Source organism: Mauremys mutica, chromosome 5 (assembly GCF_020497125.1).
Source record: "Mauremys mutica isolate MM-2020 ecotype Southern chromosome 5, ASM2049712v1, whole genome shotgun sequence".
NCBI classification, from domain to species: domain Eukaryota; kingdom Metazoa; phylum Chordata; order Testudines; family Geoemydidae; genus Mauremys; species Mauremys mutica.
This window is the reverse complement of record NC_059076.1, coordinates 73,512,519-73,534,084: the sequence shown is the minus strand read 5'-3', so window position 1 is coordinate 73,534,084 and position 21,566 is coordinate 73,512,519. Positions and strand designations below refer to the sequence as shown.

Here is a 21,566-nt window from a genome sequence, read left to right as displayed (position 1 = left end):
AATTTTGACGCTCTAGTTACACTTCAGTTGAGACTGTGTAGGGTTGCAGAGTTCATACCCAATTCAGTCAATTCAGGCATGGGTGGCAAGTTTGTAGAAATTTTGGTGGTGCCCAGAACCCGCCCCCCCAACTCCGCCCCCCCAAACTCTGCCCCCACCTGTGTAAGGCTCTGGGTGGGGTTTCGGGGGGAGGTATGGGGTGCAGGTCCTGGGCTGGGGATTAGGGTGCAGGAGGGGTGCAGGCTTTGGGATGGAGTTTGGGTGCAGGCTCTGGGCTGGGGGTGGGGGTGCAGGAAGGGGTGAGGGGTGCATGCTCTGGGAGGGAGTTTGGGTGCTGGGTGCAGGCTCCGGGCTGGGGCAGGGCGTGGGTGTGCAGGAGGGGGTGAGGGGTGCAGGCTTTGGGACCGAGTTTGGGTGCAGGCTCTGGGCTGGGGGTGGGGGCATAGGAAGGGGGAGGTGGTGCATGCTCTGGGAGGAAGTTTGGGGATAGGAGGAAGTGCAGGGGGATGAAGGTTGGGGCTGGGGATGAGGGGTTCATGATGTGGGGGGGGCTCAAGGCTGGGGCAGAGGATTAGGGTGCGGGGGGACTCAGGGCTGGGGCAGAGAATTAGGGTGCGGGGCGATGAGGGCTCTGGCTGGGGCTTGGGGATGAGGGGTTCATGATGCAGGAGGGGGCTCAGGCCTAGGGCAGAGGTTTGGGGTGTGGGCTGTGGGGCTCATGATGTGGGGGGACTCAGGGCTGGGGCTGAGGATTAGGGTGCGGGGAGATGAGGGCTCTGGCTGGGGGTGAGGATTAGGGTGCGGGGGGGATGAGGGCTCTGGGGCATTGGGGAGGCTCAGGGCGAGGGCGGAAGGGCAGGGTAAGGGCAGCCTGCCTTGCCATTAGTGGAGGGCAGGCACTAGGACCCTGCGGCAGCAGACATTAGTTCTGCCAGGAGCCGATCTCCAGCAGCACAGAGCAGGCAGGGGAGAGGCGTGCAGTGTGTTTTGTCAGGCAGGGACGCGGCGCGGCAGCGGGGGGAGGGGGGGACACGCACGGGGAGGGGTGGCAGGTGGGGGCTGGGACCTGCTCCAGGCAGGGACATGGCGGGGCAGGGGGAGGCCTGCGGGGGCCGGGGCCCGATCCGGGCAGGGCCGGGGGAGAGACCCAGCTCCAAATATTGCTGGAGCAGGGCACCCGGCCCTGAATATTCCTGGAGCCCGGGCACTGCACACGTATATAACCTGCCGCCCATGAATTCAGGAACAAAAACAGTCTGATTTATTTGGGGTTGGTCCTGCTTTGAGCAGGAGGTTGGACTAGACCTCCCGAAGTCTCTTTCAACCCTCATCTTGTATGATTTTATGTTTAGAGGGCAGAAAAAAAGGCAAGTTATGACTGTACTAGGAAACGGATTGCTTGACCTTCTGCTTTCATTTAAGTTCTACCTACAAACCTAGATTACCTACAATCTCTTTTGTATGCAGTGTTGTAGTATTACCTCACCCCTTCTCTCTCTACAATCTTTTTTAGAATTTATTAAGTGTTGGTGTAACCCATACCTGCTTGGTGTGGTGCTCTATTCCCCTCTAGTGGCATCTAGACCATCTGAGATTGATGAGTCTGCTATAGCCTTTGCTAAGAGCCACACAGCTTTTAACTCATGCAGTAGAGGGTCATGCATTTAGCTCCAGAGGTCACAGGTTCAGTCCTGCCCACTGATGACCAGAGTCTGTTGGTGTTACATTTTCTGTCGGTGTCAATGTAACTGAGGCTATGTCTACACAACAGCTATGTCAGCCAGGGGTGTGATCCCTGACAGACATAGCAGTCCCATCAGTAGCCCCTACTGTAAACACAGTTATACCAGTAAAAGTGTACTTTTACCAGTACAGCTTTCTTCATTTAAAGATGGTTGAATGAGCTACATTGGTAAAAGCACAGCTTTGCTGTTATAAACGACATTCACACCAGGAGGGCTTTGCTTGTATGGAATATGTATATTGATAAAGCACTCCTAACATAGACATGGACTTAGTGCTGGTTGCAGAGTAAACTGAGCCTTTATCATAGGTTTTGAGAGCGCTTGTCTTCACAAAAACTATATTTGGGGCAAAGGCTGAGAATATTACGCATTCTGTCTTCTAATTTATAAATATATTTCCTTACTTAAGTGTTTAACAGAATAATCTTCACATTGCATCAAGTTATCAATTCTGGAGATTCCAGCTTATATTCAGAAAATTCTAATTCTTCTAGTGAAAAAAACCTAGATTTTACAAACTCTTCCAATGTAATAATGTATTTTAGTAACATGGATACATATATTTTGCAATACAAATTAAATATGGTTTGTAAGTGGCATTGTCCCTTTAACAAATAGGAGAATGGATTTCCTCCTGCATGCTTTGAAATGCTCATGCAGGTGGCATAATATTTTGTAGCAGCATATGATACAGATGGTCCTCAACAGCAAATATGCCAAATTCAGAGCACATATATATTAATTCAATTTAAGCAATAACTAACTAGCTAGCTAGCTAACTAAATGGGGAAAATCTCTAATGCGCAAGCATAAAGCAGATATCTGCAGAAGTACTTCTATAGAAAAATGTGCATTTATAATTTTTTTCCATTCCTAAAGAGGCTAGAATATCAGAAGTGCCTGCATATCAGCTTATAACACAGGGGTAGGCAACCTATGGCACGGGAGCCGAAGGCGGCACATGAGCTGATTTTCAGTGGCACTCACACTGCCCGGGTTCTGGCCACCAGTCAGGGGGGCTCTGCATTTTAATTTAATTTTAAATGAAGCTGCTTAACCATTTTAAAAACCTTATTTACTTTACACACAATAGTTTAGTTCTATATTACAGACTTCTAGAAAGAGACTTTCTAAAAATGTTAAAATGTATTACTGGCACGCAAAACCTTAAATTAGAGTGAATAAATGAAGACTCGGCACACCGCTTCTGAAAGGTTGCCGACCCATTGTAATATATCCTCTTACTTCTCAGCAGATATTAACTCAAACAGAAAAAAATATAGTAAATGTAATTTCTACAAATAGATAAGCTTTAACAGGCAACAAAACAGTTTTTTTTTAAATCACAGTTGACAAGCCAGTGTTGCTCCAAGGCAGATATGTGATTCAAGACATCCAAAGCCTACACACATACAGCAGCCTAACTACTTACCTGTTATAACAGGATTTCTGAAAGAGTTTACCAAGAACTGCCAGTGGTTTCCCTCCACTGGCAGTCTCCAGGCACTCAAAAAGGATTCACAGGTTAGTGATGCTTACTGGCCCTCCCTAACACCACAATCTTGCAGACCTCACTTGTACCACTGAAGTCAATGAGATTTGTGTGAACAAAAAGCATCAGAGTGTAAAATAAATTTACACATGTAAGAGTTAAGAATAGTGAAAATGCCACCATATCTGGCCAGACAGTTTATATTTCATCCATCACCATGGTATCTGAACTCCTGTGATAGATGCTTTCAGTTGTTAATCATTGAGACAGCAAAGAGTGACAGAATTACCTAAACAAAACTATCTCAGTATTAGGTACAGAAAAAAGGAGAAATCTATGAGGAGCTGCAGGAATCAATTCAAACCATAAACTGAAAATCAAAACCATGAATCTCTAACACAAAGCTCACTTATACATATAGTTAATCTAAATATTAATACCCAGGTCTTCACGAAAATGATTTGTAGACAAATCCTAGCCTGTGAATTCAAAATGCTTAATAGACATAGGGTCAAATCCTACATGCCTTACTCACCTGAGCTAGAGAAGACAATATGGGTGTGGTTGGGTAAGGCAAGTAGGATGAGTCCTTTAGTGTTCCCTGTATGGTCTCTATTTTAGCCTGCATTCAATACCCAATACAAAGAATTACCAAATAACGAATGTATATCACCTATCTTATTCTTAAGTACTTAGCTGACTCAGGGATTGAGTATTGATTTCAGTGGTACTACTCATGTGACTAAGGAGAAGCATATGCTTAAAGGTTCTGCTGACTCAGGGGCCTAGTGGTTAAGATGGCTGAGCCAGAGCTACTGAAGTCGACAGAAAAGTTTCCATTGGCTTCAGTGGGGTTTGGACCAGGCCCCTGAATAAAGAGGGCATTTTTTTTTCTGCAATACGTTTTATTTTGTAAACTGGAGGAAAAGTTAAATTTGCAAATACAAGCAAACTAAACATTGCAGGCACAATTTAATTTTTTTTAAACTCTTACAAAAAATGACTGGCTACAAGATTAAAATTGTCCCCATTTTATTTTTTCTTCATTCTTTTCATTAATTCAGAATCACTTGGAAAGATACAGGGTAGCTTTAGGATGATTAGCCATAAACTATGTAATTTAATTCTGTATGATGGATTCATCTTGCATGCCTGGATTCAACGAACATAAAAACATTTTTAAAAAATTATAATGGAGGGAAGATAGAGGAAAATCCAATTTAAAATACCAGAAGCCATTCTATAAAGGTAGCAGTAGCCCAAAAAAACAAAAGTGAAAAAGAAAAAGATCAAAGAACAAGCCACAATAATAAAGCCATGAAATCCAGCAGGAAGGCACATGCTTGATTTTGGCCCTGTCAGAAACAAGATTAGCATGAAGATTTAAATTCACACACCAAGGAGATAGAAAGAATAGTAAATAAATACATATTTAGTTTCCCAAAATATTCTGCTGTGTACTTAAACATTTAATAGGCATGTTTTTGCAACTCTGATAAAAAAATCCTCCAGGACTGCCAACGACAGCAATTTACAGTAAATAAACCATAAGGTATCTATATTTTAACTCTTTGGTAGTTTATACAAAATATTTTTTTAGTTATAAGAAGTGTAAATATCCCGAGAAACTACTAATTCTAATCAAACATTATTATAGTAGAAATTCTTGTTCTATTATACTGATGACCAGGATTTTGGCAGTTAAGGTTTTGGTAAGTCATTGATAAAATAAGCTCATTGCCAGGAAGAAGAATATCAGATACACTTGAGTGTATAAACCCGCAGATCCATTCTGGGTAATTCTTGTGAAGCACTTAGTGAAATTAGATGCTCATCTGCTCTTTAGCCCAATTTATATTCAAATTCTGCTATACTAATGATTGATCCTGCCTGATCCAGTGTGCCTTAAGTGAAAACCCTCCTAATCAGACCAAACCATGAAAAAAAAATAAAACCCTTCTCTGTCTTAAACAGGTGAACAAGACCAACAAATTACATTTAAAGTATGTGATTAGGATCCCATTTAAACTATAATCCTCACACACAAACCCTGCAAATAAAGTGCAACCTCCAACACAACTAAGTGCTCCACACTAAGATGCAGTAATCGTAAAAAATGAGTAGACCCATTTTAATCTATCTTTTAATAAGATAGGCAACCTTATAAAAAATCTCTAGATGATCTAACACTTTCCATTATAAGCCCTTTGTTTTCAGTTGCTTAGGTCTTTTCCAAACTAACTATCTGGGCAGAAATTTCCATGATGGGTGTCTGCATCAGGCTAAATTTCTTTGAAGAATTTCTGGTAAAACAGTTAAATCATTTTGAAGAATGATGTTAGGGAAAAAATCATTAAAAAATCCTTACAATCATTTCACTGAGAAACTATTGCCTCTCCATGGACTGGAGCGAGAACTTGAAATTCTACTAGGGGTTGCCTTTCTGTCGTATGAAATTCTGCCCCAAATTGGCCAACTTATAATCCTCTGAAAAAAATCACTGTTGGTGATCAGTAAAGACATTTTAAAAAGAGTTTGACACCAAAACTCTCAAAAGGTTTTTCTGTACTGAGCAAACTCCATCCTAAGGATGCAGAGGCTGAGCAGCACTTGGCCTGCAAGTGCTCCTCTAGCTGCCAAGGGCCACTGTGGTGCCATGAATTGGAATGGATAACCGTGCTCTCAATGCTCTGCCTGCTAGTGCCCAGGAAATGTGGTGGTGAAGGAAACTACCATAATAGAATACAGCGGAGGGCTGGGCACAAAACAAGAGAGAATGACAGGGACAAAGCCAGGGTGAAGGGGAAAAGGGAAGCAATAGGGGTTGGAGAATACGAATCTGTAAAATGAGGACAATAATACTTCGCTACCCCACATAAGTGTTGTGAAGATGAATTCATTAATGTTTCTGAAGACCTCACATATAGAGTGATGAGTGGGATCACTTCAGTGCCCTTTTACTTGTGCTGATAGCTTTCTTGAGTACCAGCTGATGGAAGATGAAAATCTCATCTGTTCCAAAGTAGTCGGAACAGAAATTGCAAAGTTCACATTTACAGTTCACTCTGCTGTTGCTGATGGGACTCTTACAAGCAACAAAGATATTACTATCCCCATTTTACAGATTAAAACCTGAGGCAAGCAGACAGTTGCTGGAGATACTCGGGTAGATACAGACACAAAAGAGATTCCTCATTTCTGCCCACAAAGAGAGGTAGAAGCACAATAAAACTTAGAAGATACTGGTGAGTTTCACAGCTGCTGCTCAAATGGGTCAGGCAACAGTAGAACTGACTGAATCATGGTTTTTACACTCTGTTGCTGATGGATCTCTTCCCCTTGCCAGTGTTTGTTATTCACCACCATAGAGTGCATATTTACTCTAAATTGAGTAAGATCTCTGTGTAGCTTGAAAGCTTGTCTATTTCACTAACAGATGTTGGTTTAATAAAAGATATTACCTCACTCACCTTGTCGCTCTAACTTAGTCATTTAGTGACAAGGTACTTTTCCCGGGATTCTTGGTAGTACGGTCACCAACTACAGAAAACTCATCATTCTATTCTGATATGGAAGGGAATAGTGCTAAGAAGCAGATTACAGTAAACAGTAGGAAAATAGTTACACCCAGTCTAATTCTACTATAGAGGATAATAAGCAAACTATTCTCATGAGTTGCTGTTCAGATATGAGAGCTAACTTTGCAGCCTTCTCACTCAAAGAGCCAGATAAGAAAAGAGAAGGGGCTTTTATGACTCTCTTCCCAAAGAGAAGAGAAACTTAATAAGATTTTTTTCAGCTTTGTAAGCAATGATAGAAGACATAAGATCAGAAAAGTTAGCACTGTAAGTCTAATATAAGTGCTTAGCAAGAGAAACCTTAGTAGACACTAATATACATTTTTCAGTAACTTTTTTTAAAGCCATCTGTTCATGAACAGATTTGCTGACAAGATCTAGAAAATTTTAATTACTGCTTCAAAAACTGTTCCTTTCTAGACTCAAATGAAAGAAAGATTATAAACCAAAAAGCCATAAATAAGAATTACTAACTTACCAATTGATGCATCACCATCTAACAAATTGTCATCTTCAGAAGTTTGAAAGTCCATAATGACACCTGTTCCATCTAAAAGTTCCTCATCGCTGCTTGCACTGGTTATGCTGTTGTAACTATTTCGATAGTAGCCCCTATGGAACAGCTGCTCAGACTCCATTTAGCTGCTTTATAACCTAAGAGAAGGAAGAACACTGTGTTAGGAGCAGCTTTTAAGATACACAATAGAGAACAGATAATTCATAATAAATAAAGCAAATAGTCTTGAGCTTAATTTGATAAAAATTCAGATCATACTATGTGGAACAACGTCTAAGTACTATATTTTAATACTTTTTATTAGTTAAATATTGGTATAACAATACTTACAATGTAGGACCTCTTAAGCAAGGAAGAATTTCTTATTTATGGCTAATTCTCCCTCATCCCCCTTCCCAGGACCTTCCTACTTCAATATCAATTCTCCTGTAACTATTCCACTCTGAAGAAACATGATAGTAATCCAAATAGGCTCCCTTTGGACAGATGCCTAGCCAATATTCATCTCTAAACAAGCACAAGGAAGGTCAATGGCATAAACAACACTCAATATTAAAATACTCAGGGTTGGGAGGTAAATGAAAAAGTAAGCTTCCTTAGCCACTAAGGCAGATCAGTGTGGCCAACTATGTTATACAGTCTACTGTAATACCTACCTGAGTCAGAGCTCAGAGTATAAAGCAAGTTTTAAAGTTGATTTTTTAAAAATCTGTTTAAAGAGTTAAGTCTGAATTTACTTAAATGGGGCTAAGTCAGAAAATAAGTTGTAAATTACTGAAAAACTTTTATTAAGAAGTTGGAAACCAAAAATAGACATTAAGAACTGGTTCTAGTTTAATATAAGTCAAACAAGAACTTCATTTTTTAACCACACATTCATAATCAAATAGGATAGCAAAGTTTATCCCTTTGCTAGCACAGAGGAGTCTGCAAGTTGCAATGGATCACCTTTTTGCACACACTATAATATGGCAACACTGGTTATGAAAAAGAGGGATGGACACACAAGATTTGCTTGTGTTTACTTCATATTCACACAGGGAGAGGCTAATTAGTCTGTACTTTTGATTTTGTCAAGATGTGAGCCAGTCATTTCTATAGGCCTATCTGGAGGGAAAATGCCACTGAACCTTGATGACTGTCTTCCCTGCTTCTACTTCTATATCTATATAAACAAAACACACACACACACGCTCACACAGTTACTAACTTTTCTGTAACTGTTCTTTGAGATGTGTTGCACATGTTCATTCCAATGTAGGTGTGTATGAACCCTGAGCACAGTTGCCAGAATTCTTTCCCTTAGTGGTATCCATCGGGTTGGCTCCAGTGCCCTCTGGTGCCATGCACTCATGCTGCCGGTACGAAGGGTCCTGCTGACCTCTCTCCCTTTCAGTTTCTTCTTACTGACCGCCTCCAATAAGAGGGGGCAGATGGTGGGTTTTGAAATGGCAACACATCTCGAAGAACAAGTTACAGAAACATTAGTAACCGCGTTTTCTTCAAGTGCTTGCACATGTCCAGTCCAATGTAGGTGACTCTCAAGCAGTTGTACAGGAGGTAGGTTCAGAGTTTAAGGACAAGATGACTGCAAAAATGTGTGGCCGAAGCTGGCATTGTCTCTAGCCTGCTAGGTGATGGCACAGTGCATTGAGAACGTGTGCACTGACGACCAGGTTGCTGCTCTGCAGATGTCCTGAGTAGGGACTTGTGCTGGGAAGGCAGCAGAGGAGGCCAGAGTGGTTTAGAGCAGAATACCGGCAGGAAGATTGCTTGACTGTAGTGGAATTGTGAAACCACCTTTGGGAGGAACGACAAGTATGGACACAGCTGGACTTTATTCCTGAAGATGACCATATATGGGGGCTCTGATGTGAAGGCCCAGATCTTTGAGACTCTTCTGGCCAAAGCGATGGCCACTAAGCCCTGGTCTACACTGGGGGGGAGCAGCCAACTGTCGTTTCAGGAGATCAAGTCTGGATATAGCAGAAGCTGTAGTGGGGCTGCTACTGAAAGCCCTAAGAGAGTAGTGAACCAGTGTTGCCTGGGGGCTATGAGAATGACCCATGCTTGGTCCTGCTTGATTTTCATCATAACCTTCTGAATCAGCAGGGTAGGATAAAATGCATAATACAGGTACTTTGTCCATGACAACAGGAACGCGTCTGTGACCTGGGCTGTGGCCTCACAGAGCGAATGGATGGTATTTTCTGTTGTTGCAGGTAGCGAACAGGTATATAAGGGAAGTCCCACACCATTGGGGGATGTCCCTTGGGATGTTCGCTCGGAGAGATCACTCATGGTTAAGGCTACGAGTCTGTCACAGAGGTCACGGATTCTGTGACTTTCTGTGACCTCTGTGACTTTTGCAACGGCTGGTGCTGGCTCAGGGTTGCCTGAGCCAGGCAGCCCCTGAGCTAGCAGCAGCAGTTTGGGTGTGTGGGAGGGGGCTCAGGGCTATAGGCAGGGGGTTGGAGTGTGTGGGGGGAGGCTTACCTCAGGGTGGAGGGCTCCCGGGCTCCCACTGGCCTGGACCCCCTGCAGTTACTAGGTGGGGGAGAAGCCAAGGGGAGTTCTCCACGCCACACACAGGCCCTGCCCCAGCTGCTCCTATTAGCTGCGGCAGGAGCCCCTGCCCTGGCCCCTGCCTCCACCGCCTAGGAGCTGCAGAGATGCGGAGCTGGGTAGGAAGCCCCACCAATCCCCCTCCCCCAGTACAAGCAGGGGTCCCAGACCACATCCTCCAGCACCCGCAGTGCCCCAGACACCTCCACCAGAGTGCCCCAGCCCAAGTTTTAGTGGAGGTGAGTATTTTTAGTAAAAGTCATGGACAGGTCCCGGGCTGTGAATTTTTGTTTATGGCCTGTGACCTGTCCATGACTTTTACTAAAAATACCTGTGACTAAAATGTGGCCTTACTCATGGTGAGAGAAGAAAGACCTGATGAGGTGATATGCCAGCTGGTTCTGCATTCCCAGAAGGTAGGACACTTCTAGACTGATGGAATGAGCTCCAACAGTCAGATTGCTTCTTGACACAGTGGGGAAGAATGCGCACTGCTCTGTTTATGTAGAACATGGCCACTGTATTATCTATGAAAATCGATACAGTCCTGTTCATAATGTGGGGTAGAACACCCGGCAGGCTAGGCAGACTGCCCTGAGCTCCCTGATGTTGATATGGAGGGAAAGTTTTTCTTGACACCAGAGGCCCTGTGTCCTGAGGGATTCTAGGGGGGCTCCCCAGCCGAGGGCTGTTGCTTCAGATACTAGAGACATCGGGAGTTGAGGCCTTGAGAAGGGTACCCCTGAATATACCATGCGGTGGTTCAGCCACCACGTTAGTAAGTTGAGGACCTGAGCGGGCATCATGAGTACTGAGTCCAAGTTATGACGTGAGGCCAACCAGGCCTTGCTTGATGCACTATGTTTGTCCACGAAGCCATGTGGCACAGAAGGCTTAGGCTCTCTCATACAGTTGTGATCGGATGAGCCTGGAGGGACCATATAAGAGATGTAATCAAACAAAAAATATCACCTGGAAGTAGAATTCACATGGAGTTAAGAACTGCGCCAATGAACTATGTCCTTTGGACCAGGATAAGGGTGGATTTCTGGTCATTTATCAGTAGACCTAACATGCTAACGGTCGATTGGATGTGAGGGATGTTGCCTTCCACTTGAGCTCTGGACCGGCCCTTGACCAGCCAGTCGTTGATGTACAGGAATACATGATCAAGTTATCTGTTAACATCCTCTTGGATGAACTTTTTCCTGGGAAAGGCTGCCACACCTACCATGCATTAGTTGAAGACCATTCGGCCTGACAGCTGCACCAAAGGAAGGACCACAAACTGATTATGACCTTGGCACGCTACAAATCTTAGGAATTGTCTGGTCTCAGAAAATTGACATGCATCTTTTAGATCAAGGGCAGCATACCAATCCCATGGATGCAGCGAGGGAATGATAGAAGCCAAGGAGACTATGTGGAATTTAAAGTGTTTGAGATGGCAGTTGAGATGACGCAGGTCTAAAATTGGTCTGAGACCACCCTCAGCTTTCAGAATTTGGAAGTAATAGGAACAGAACTCCTTTCCTCTTAGGTGGAATGGAACCTCCTCCTCAGATCCCAGGAGGTGAAGGAGGGATTGGGGTTCTTGTTCCTACAGTTGCTCAAGAAAAGGGTCCCTGAAGAAGTACATGGGGGAGGGGAGGGGCTTGGGAAGGTGCGGTAGACAAAAAAATTGGATGGTGTAACTCCTGTGCTGAGAATCCAGCAATCTGAAGTAATCTAAGCCAAGGCCTCAAGGAAGTGGGAGAAATGGTTTGAGAACAATGGGTTAACTGGATTCAGCGTAGAGGGGATTGCAATATCAACCTTGAGTGTGTCTGCAAAATAAGTGCTTTAAGGTCCGCAAGTGTCTGGGGCTGGTCTGCGTAGGTCCTGCCGAGGAGGATGGTAGAGAGGGCCTACATTTGAACTCACTGCTCTTCCTCTGTTGATCTTGCTTGGCTGTTTGGGCAAAGTAGCGGCCAGTCTGTTGGGGCCTGTAGTGCTTCCTCAATACTGCCAATGCATACAGCCCCAGCAATTTCAAGGTCTCCTTTGAGTCCTTGAGACCATGCAGCTAGCGTCCGTTTGCTCAGAGAAGAGCAATGACCCTTGAAAGGGAAGGTCTTGTAAGATTCATTGCACCTCACATGGGAGTCCAGAGGACTGCAACCATGAGCTCCTGTGTATAGTTACCACTGTGGCCATTGATCTGCCCATGGAATCAGTGACATCCAGAGCTGCCTGAAATGAGGCTTGTGCCACCGTCTTCCCTTCCTCCATTAAGAACGATAACTCCTGTCTAGAATCCTGGGGACAAGGTCCTTAAATTTTTAACACACTCCCACATATTAAAATCAGAACAGCCCAGCAAAGCTTGCTGCTTCGCTAGGGGGATGTGTAGCCCCCCCCCGTGGAATATGCCTTCTGACCAAACAGGTCCAATTTCTTTGGATCTTTCACCTTGGGCATAGGACCTGCTTATCCTTGTCAATCTCTTTTGTTGGTGGCTGCTACTTGCAGGGATCTCAGGGGAGGGTGTGAAAAGAGGAATTTGTACCTTTTAGCTGGTTCAAAGTACTTGTGCTCTGTATGCTTTGCTGTAGGAGAAAGGGAGGCAGGGATTTGCTACAGGATCATGACCGGGTCCATAATGGCTGTTACTCTAGAAGGACCTGCCACCAAGAGACTGTATGTTTCTCCTTAGCCTCAAACTTGAACATAGAGGTGGTCATCTGCTACAACAAGTTCTGGTACGCCTTGCGGTCATCCTGTGGCGGGACATCCCTGCTGCTGTACTACTGCCTCATCTGGGGAGCAGGATGAGGAGTCTATAATGGGCTGAGGAGCCTCCACCACTTCCTCAATGTCCGCTGGGACCTGCGGGGCTTCCTCTTGAGGCTTGATGATGGGTTCGGTACCAGAGTCCGAGGTCTCTTGACGCAGTACCAGGTGTGCCCTATTTTCTGAGGCAACAGAATATGATCACCTCCAAGGATTCCAAAACAGCCATCGCATAGGTGCCAATCCCCACGGACCCAGAGGCCAAGAGTTTGGAGGCACCCCTGTACATGGGGCCGCAGTTGAATAGTAATGGCCCAGGGAGCAGCACAGGTAGCTGTGGTGATTGGGGGCGGGGGAAAGAAGAGGAGTAAGATCCCACTTCCAAGTCCAAAGAAAAGGACGAGCTGTGGTGTGGAGTCCAAGGCAGTGCCGTTCTCTTCGGTGCTGGCGATTGATGTTGTGGTGAAGATCTTGAGGAGGCTGCCAACGGAGGCAAAGTCCAGGCGACATCTCTGTACTGCTCAGTGGCACTTGCAGTACCAAGTCCTGACCCTCTGGGGACGCCAGTACTGGTAGGGAAAAAAGGTCCCTGGCTGCTGCAAACACCTCTGGAGTTGACGGCACTGCAAACTGGCCAGTACGCTGTTGGCCCACAGGAGATGGCTCCTGTACTGGTATCAGTAGCGCTTGCAGACGTACTGCAGTTGCTGACACCTGATGCTAAAGTGCTGGCTCAACGCAAGTCTTGCTCTATCATGGTCCCCCTGTCTGCTTGCCTTAGGCACCGGGGATTGGCTCTTCTCATGGTGTTTATGGTGCTTCTTAGGCACTGGAGAAGAAGATTGGTGCTAGGATTCCCGACCTGTGGGAGGAGCACTTCACACTACGGCTGAAGTGCTTGGTGCCGAGTCCAAGTGTGGCTCCAAGGCAGGTCTTAAGACTGCCTGCTTGAGGAGGACCTTCAGTCTTACTGCTCAGTCCTTTTTGGTGTAGGGTTTGAAGTCCCTGCAGATATATCAACGGTCTATCCTATGAGATTCTCCCAAGCACTTGAGACAAATTGAGTGCAGGTCACTCAAAGGCATAGACTTATCACAAGAAGCGCAGGGCCTGGTAACCGAGGCATGCCCCGGCACTGGGATGTGGATGATTCTGCTAACTAAACGTGAAGGCACCGAAAAACTATTAAAAACTAGCAACTACAATAACTATTTACACTAAAGAAGTAGAAAAGTCACTCAAAGAAAATTGCCTGACCAATGAGGGGGCAGGGGGGGAGAGATAGCTCAGTGGTTTTGAGCATTGGTCTGCTAAACCCAGGGTTGAGAGTTCAATCCTTTAGGGATCTGGGGCACAAATCTGTCAGGGACAGTACTTGATCCTGCTGCGAAGGCAGGGGACTAGACTCGATGACCTTTCAAGGTCCCTTCCAGCTCTACGAGATAGGTATATCTCCATATAATAAGAGTTCCAGCAACCATCATGGGTGGTAAGAAGCAACTGAAGGGGATTGGGTCAACAGGGTCCTTTATACCAGTGGTATGAGAGTGTGGCACCAGAGAGTGCTGGAGCCAGCCCAACAGATATCACTAGGGGAAACAATTCCGGCAGCTATGCTCGGGCACACACACGCATACATTGGAATGGACATGTGCAAACACTTTAAGAAGAATGATACATACGTGCATTAGTCCCAACTATGTTACTAGGTCACACTAGCACACAGCATAGCTCACCATTAGAGATTACTATAGTAACTATACTTTGACATGCTTTACATTCAGTGGTTTTGCTCAAAAGGAGGGATGCATATTTTTGTACACCAAAGGTTAATGCAGCATACAAAACTATTTTAGCAAATAAAAATATATCTGCATAATGGCCTATTGGCACTTCCACAGTGTAAGAGAACTGGGTTTAGAAGGCTGGTGAAACTGAAACAGCATGGAAAATTGTGTGTGTGTGTGTGTATTTTTAATAAATAATACACACTAATATATATATATATATATATATATATGGTGCTTATGCACGTGGGGGGTAGGGCACATAGTGGGAAACTCTGGGATTCATGTAGAATTCACAGTAAAATGCCAAGGAAGTGAGAAGAGAAGCTGCAAAAAAAAAAATAATAGAAGAAAATTATAATAGAGCTGTTTTCAACCATCCTCAGACACTCCATTTTTACATGGAACTTCTCGATACCTCAAGATAACATTCTAAATGCCAGCTAAAGACCTAGTGTTTCTATTTAGGTATAAAGATGGTCTCAGTGGAAAAAAGGACACACTAACACTATTACAAATGTATATAATCTGTTGAACAATTCCCCTCCACAAACTATTGTTGGTGTCTATCAGACTTGCCTTGTTCCATAGTAAAACCATATTATTTGTTCATCTTTTCATGATGAATATCAGAATGAAAAAAAAATACGTCTCGTACTCTAATATCAAGTGATTTTGGTTGCCAAGATGTTTCATTGCTTCTTTTATGCCCAAGATCAAACACTGAATTATACATGCTCACATATGACAGTGTCAAGGGTGGCATGGCAAAAAATGAGTTATTTCCCTAGTAAGTGCAATTAAACATGCAGATTATAGACAACAAGGTTGTGATATTAGCTTAATATTGATCCAGTTAACACAAGGAACTCTTTTACACAAAAAGAGACCGACTAATTTGGTGATGATCCCTGAATGAACACATGCATGAATATGCACCCTACAATTGTGCATTTCTGTTTTTTAAAGTTTACATCTTATTTCCACTCTGAATGTCTAACTTCAACTTCCAACCACTGGATTTTGTCATACCTTTGTATGTAGACAGAAGACCCTATCATCAATTATTCATTATGCCTATTTCTCTTTTAGACTAAAGAACCATCTATTTTCAGAAATCTCTTCCCCACAGAGGTTAGTAGACACCATGATCAAGTTATCTGTTAGCATTCTCTTGGATGAACTAAACAGATTGAGCTTCTTAAGTCTCACTGTATGGCATGTTCTCCAGACCTTATATCATTCTTCTGTATCTGTTCTGACCCCATTCAAATTTTTCCACATGCTTTTTGATGTATGGACACCAGAACCAGCTACGGTACTCCTGAAACTATCTTATCATATAGAGAGGTAATACCGCCACCTTACCCATAGTTAATATTCCCTTATACAGCCAAGGATTATATTAACTCTCTTAGCTACTGCATCGCACTGGGAGCTCATTTTCACGTGACTATCATGATGACTAAATCCTTTTCAGTGTCAGTGCATTCTAGGATACTCCCTTCCATCTTATAAGTGACACCTACATTCTTTGTTCCCTGATGTGTTTTTTTTTTATTAGAGCCAAATACAAGGTCATACATGTTGCTCAAATGAGCCCACCTTACCAGGTGATCTAGACTGCCTGTAAAAGTAACTTGCCCCCATCATTATTTACTTCTCTACCAATTTGTATCATCTGCAAATTTTTCCAACAATGATTTTATATTTTTCCAGATCATTGATAAAGATATTGAACAGCATTGGGCCAAGACAGATTGCCATAGGATCCCATTAGAAATACTCCCATCAGATGACAATTCACCATTGACAATTACTTCTTGTGCTGTATCAGATAACCTGGTTCTAATCCATTCAATGGGACTTCACTGATTTTGTAGAGTGCTTTTTTTTTTTTTTTTTTTTTTTTTTTAAAGAATGCCATACAGGAATAAGTATATTAAGTCCCAGTTATATTTAATAACTAACCTTGTGACCTGATCAAAAAGCTACATCAAGTCTGAAATCTATTAATGGTCCATTAAACCATGCTGAATGGCATTAATTAAGCTACCATTCTTTAATTCGTCACAGATTCACATATTAGCCTGCCCATTATTTTATGTGGGACTGATGTCAGGCTAAGAGACCTACAGTTACCCAGGTCATTCCATTTACTCTTTTTAAATACTGAGAAATTAACTTTTTCCCCCAACTCCTCTGGAATTTCCTCAGTGTTCCAAAATGTGTTTAAAATAAACACTAGTTGACAGAACTTCTCTGCAGTTTTGTTTTTTTTAATACTCTAGTGTACAAGTTACTCAAGTCCTACTGATTTAAAAATGTTTAACATCCTCCCTAGTTATTGATGGAGTTAGTGGCAGAGCAGAGACAAGAACCCAGATGCTTACCTCAGAGTCCTAGTATTCAGAACAATGACCACTCCCCCTCTCCCCCACCACCCATCTTAAAAGTTTTAGGATACCATACCAGTAAAATGTACATTTTCTAGTTTTAATGCTTCAAATTATAATTTATTCAGGGGAATAATGTATAGTACAGTTATAGTCAAAATGGTTATATAAAAATGGCACTCTTATTCAGTAGGTATTTATGCAGTGCTATATATGCATATGTTGCCAGTAAATTAAGTTTTTGTTTATTTATTAGCATTTCAGAGTCAATGCCGATATCAGAGAGTAAGGTGGAATTTATTGCCTTTTGCAAGTCAACAAGACTGTTAAAGCCCTGCTCCTGCAAAGACTTACACAGATGCTTAACCTTAAGCACATAAGTAGTCCTAATGCCCTCAGTGTGACTACTCATGTGCTTAAAACTAAGCCCTTTTGTAAGAATCTGCAGGGTCAGGGTCAAATGCAGAATTAATCTACTGGTGATGTTTCACAAGTAAAGATAAAGTACAACCTGGCCTTCAGAGTTAAGAGGAGTTTCCAAGACTGGTAATCAGAAAATTTTTGACTTGCACATGGAGCAAATTCAGTATAGACATCACATACAAAAAAATGGAACCCCACAATGCCATTTATAGTCATTTTTCAAGTACAATTTAAATTGAAATACAATACATTATGCTACTGAAATTTAATATTGTGCTTCTACAGGAAGAACAATGAATTACTAATGGTTTGTTTTCAGTTTCTCCTGCTGAACCAATAAAGCTGCCACATTTCCCCCAACGAATTACAATGTAAAAGACACTGATTTAGGGAAATTACATTTCTACCGTTATATGGACTGAAGACAATGTCATACTGAAAGCTAAGAATACTCATTGATTATTTAGTCATATTAAAATATGCTCTGTTTGAGGGTGCATTGTCACAAGTCAATTTCTCACAGGCTGCTTAATCTCCATTTTCCCCTAGAATGGACCTGAACATAATTGATACGGTTTATTCAGCAGCTCTACTTGAAATTCTTAAACAAGCATTACTTGTCAAACACATGATCTTGACATTCCCTGTACTAGTGCAACCACCAAGAACATTTAATTTACGAATACTGATGATGGCCTGGTTAAGGGATGTTTTCTGTATGACTATGTGAGTTATACAATAGGAGACTAGAGGCAGGGATAAAGCAAAGAATGGCTCAAGATAGCCAGCACTCCGCAAATACTTGAGTGCTAAAGGGACAATGCCGGAACTACTAACTTCAAAGATTTTGCCTCCTCTGTAGGTATCCTGCAAAACTGGTTTGAATCAAGGCGGAAAAGTCCTGATTGGAAATGGAACTCTCTGGAACTCTCTCTCAAGAGAGTGTGGGGATTGTTGGGGGAACTAGACAGACATGGAGGTCTGAGGGGGGTTTCTAAAGAAGTCAGGCCTGCCGAGATTACAATGAAACCACAGTAAGCCTTTAGTTAAGACAGCCATGGAGGCAGACTGTTTTAAATCCTTATTCTCTAAACGCTTTGTTCCTACTGCTAAATAAACAATACTGTTGTTATAAGAAGGCAGTTTGATCACGGTACACTGCTGGAAGTGAAGAATGGCAAGTACCTGAACTCAGTCAGACCTGTTGGGTAAGCATGGCTGATACACAGGATATTGTAGCCCAACACAAGCGTGGATAAAATACATGATCTTAAAAACTAAAATGGATTATTTTGATTTAAATGGAATTTTTGTCCAATTATCGAGCGATCCATCCCATCATCAAGTCTCAGCTTCTGGTAGTCAGAAGTTTAGGGACACCCACAGCATGGGGGTTCTGTGCCTGACTATCTTGACTAATAGCCATTGATGGACTTACCTTCCATGAACTTATCCATTTCTTTTTGTAACCCAGTAATACTTTTGGCTTTCAGAACATCCACTGGTAACAAATTCCACAGGTTGACTGTGTTGTGTGAAGCACTTCCTGATGTTTGTTTTAAAACTGCTGCTTATAAATTTAATTAGGTGACCTCTGTTCTTGTAGTTTACACCATCACATAACACACTTCCTTATTAATTTTCTCCGTACCATTCATGATTTTACAGACCTCTATCTTATCCCCATTAGTCATCTCTTTTCTGACCTGAACAGTCCCAATCTTTTTAATCTCTCCTCACATGAAGCTGTTCCATACTCATCTTTTTTGAAATAGGGTGACCAGAACTTCACACAGTATTCAAGGTGTAAATATACTATAGATTTATATAGTGACATTACAATATTTCCTATCTTCTTGTCCCTTTCCTAATGGTTCCTAACATTGTTGGCTTTTTTAACTGCTGCTGCACATTGCACAGATATTTTCAGAGAACTATCCATGATTAATCCAAAATCTCTTCCTTGAGTGGTAACAACTAATTTAGACCCCATCATTTTGTATGTACAGTTGGGATTTTGTTTTCTAATGTACATTACACTTCGTGTTTATCGACACTGAATTTCATCTGCTATTTTGTTGCCCATTCACCCAGTTTTGAGAGATCCCTTTTTCTCTCTTCACAGTCAGCTTTGGACTTAACTAGACTGAGTAATTTTGTATCATCTGGAAACTTTGCCACTTCACTGTTTACTCCCTTTTTCAAATAATTTATGAATATGTTGAACAGTATTGGTCCCAGTACAGACCCTTGTGCGACCCTGCTATATACCACTCTCCACTGTGAAAACTGACCATTTATTTTTACCTTTTGTTTTCTTTTAACCAGTTATTGATCCATGAAGGATCTTCCCTCTCATCCCATGACTGCTTACTTTGCGACCTTGTTGAAGGCTTTCTGAAAGCCCAAGTATGCTATATCTACTGGATCATCCTCGTTCATATGCTTCTTCCCATCCTCAAAGAAAATTGTAATAGATTGGTGAAGCATGATTTTCCTTAAACAAAAGCTTGGTTGACTCTTCCCCAACATACCATGTTCATCTACATGTCTAATAATTCTGTTTTTTACTACAGTTTCAAAAACTTTGTTAGTACTGAAGTTAGGCTTACTGGACTGTAACTGCCATGATTGCCTTAGGAGCCTTTAAAAAAAAAATCAGTGTTACACTAGCTATCCTCCAGTCACCTGGCAGAGAAGCTGATTTAAGCGATAGTTCCACAGTTAGTAGTTAAGCAATTTCATATATGAATTCCTTCAGAACTCTTGGGTGAATACCATCTGGTCCTGGTGACTTCTTATTATTTAATTTATCAAAATGTTCCAAACCCTGCTGACTGGTTTTAGTCATGATTTAAATTAGCAAGCAGGAAATCTTGATTTAAATCCATTTTAATCATGTTTTGCATTTGAATATTTTAGTTCTTTTCCTAAGGAAAGGTTTATTCTCACTGGTTGGTAATTAAAGCATGTTGATTTGCAACTAAATATAGCTCTTATACTAAATCTGGTGGGGTTTTTTGCTAATCAGGAGGATACATGATATGTTTGCACATTTGTTTAAGCAGTTATATAGCGTAACTTTTTACTAGATCAATTGTGCTTGATTTGTGTCAAGGTCTATTTGGATGGAAATTCAAATTCAATTAAAAATGGACAAACATTTTTTAAATTGAACTACACCAGGGGTTCTCAGACTTTTGTACTGGTGACCCCTTTCACACAGCAAGCCTCTGAGTGCGACCCCCACTTATACATTAAAAACACTTTTTTATCTATTCAACACCATTATAAATGCTGGAGGGAAAGCAGGGTTTTGGGTGGAGGCTGACAGCTCACAACCCCCCATGTAATAACCTCACCAACCCCTGAGGGGTCCCGACCCCCAGTTTGAGAACCCCTGAACTACACTACACTTCACTTTGTTGTGCTTGAAATTGTATCAAGAGGAACTGAACCTATGGTAATTTAATCAAAAATTAATAAATTAAAATTAATTTAAAAAAAGGGCTACAAATGGCCTTACTCCACACCTTAAATCTGAACCCACTCCAGAGTCTTATAGAAAAAGGTTTCAGGAGATTCAGAATAAGAGGATGATTTATACAGAAGTGGTGACTCATCTGGGGGATTACCTCCTCAAAAGGGCCAAAAGTCAGAGAATCACTACCTTGGACAGGCTGTATGAAATGGTTTGGTTGGAAGTTTTATTTGTTTACATGATCTTAAAACATGATGAATGGATAAGCTTCCAGGAGACCACTGGAGATTGATGAATATGTGGATAGCAGGTTTGGTTCTGTGGGCTTGGCTACACTTACAGTTTGCAGCGCTGGTAGTTTGCAGCGCTGGTCATCCAGCTGTGTAGGAGCAGCGCTGGTGTGTGGCCACACTCACAGCTACCAGCGCTGGTGTGTGGCCACATTTGCAGCATTTCCAGCGCTGTTGGGAGTGATGCATTATGGGCAGCTATCCCAGCATTCAAGTGGCCGCAACGTGCTTTTCAAAAGAGGGGGGTGGAGTGGGGTCTAGTGTGACAGGGAGCGGGGGGAAAGAGAGAGTGGATTTTTGGAGCCAACACTGTGTGTTTAGCTTCCTGACTTGAAAAATCAGAACATTTTTCCGACCCCTTAGTCTTAACTCTTAATTGCAAACAGCATGCAGGCAACACGACTCCCCCCTGTTTCCCTGCCTGCCTCTCATTTGTTTGTTTACAGCCAGGTACAGATGATCACAGCAAACAGGAGCTGTGTTTGTTTTTTAGATAGCAGCAGCAACGGAGGAGCTCCAC

General features: G+C 42.5%; 1 protein-coding gene across 3 annotated transcripts in view; it reads right to left on the bottom strand.

Annotated features, from left to right (window-relative positions):
* Positions 1-21,566, bottom strand: part of CLCN3 (chloride voltage-gated channel 3) — a 116,636-nt gene that overhangs the window by 68,660 nt on the left and 26,410 nt on the right. For all 3 annotated transcript variants that reach the window (XM_045018389.1, XM_045018392.1, XM_045018390.1), the window contains exon 2: positions 7,294-7,469. In XM_045018389.1, coding sequence (XP_044874324.1) covers positions 7,294-7,453 — 160 coding nt within the window. In that variant the 5' untranslated portion in view covers positions 7,454-7,469. The remainder of the gene's footprint in view (positions 1-7,293; positions 7,470-21,566) is intronic.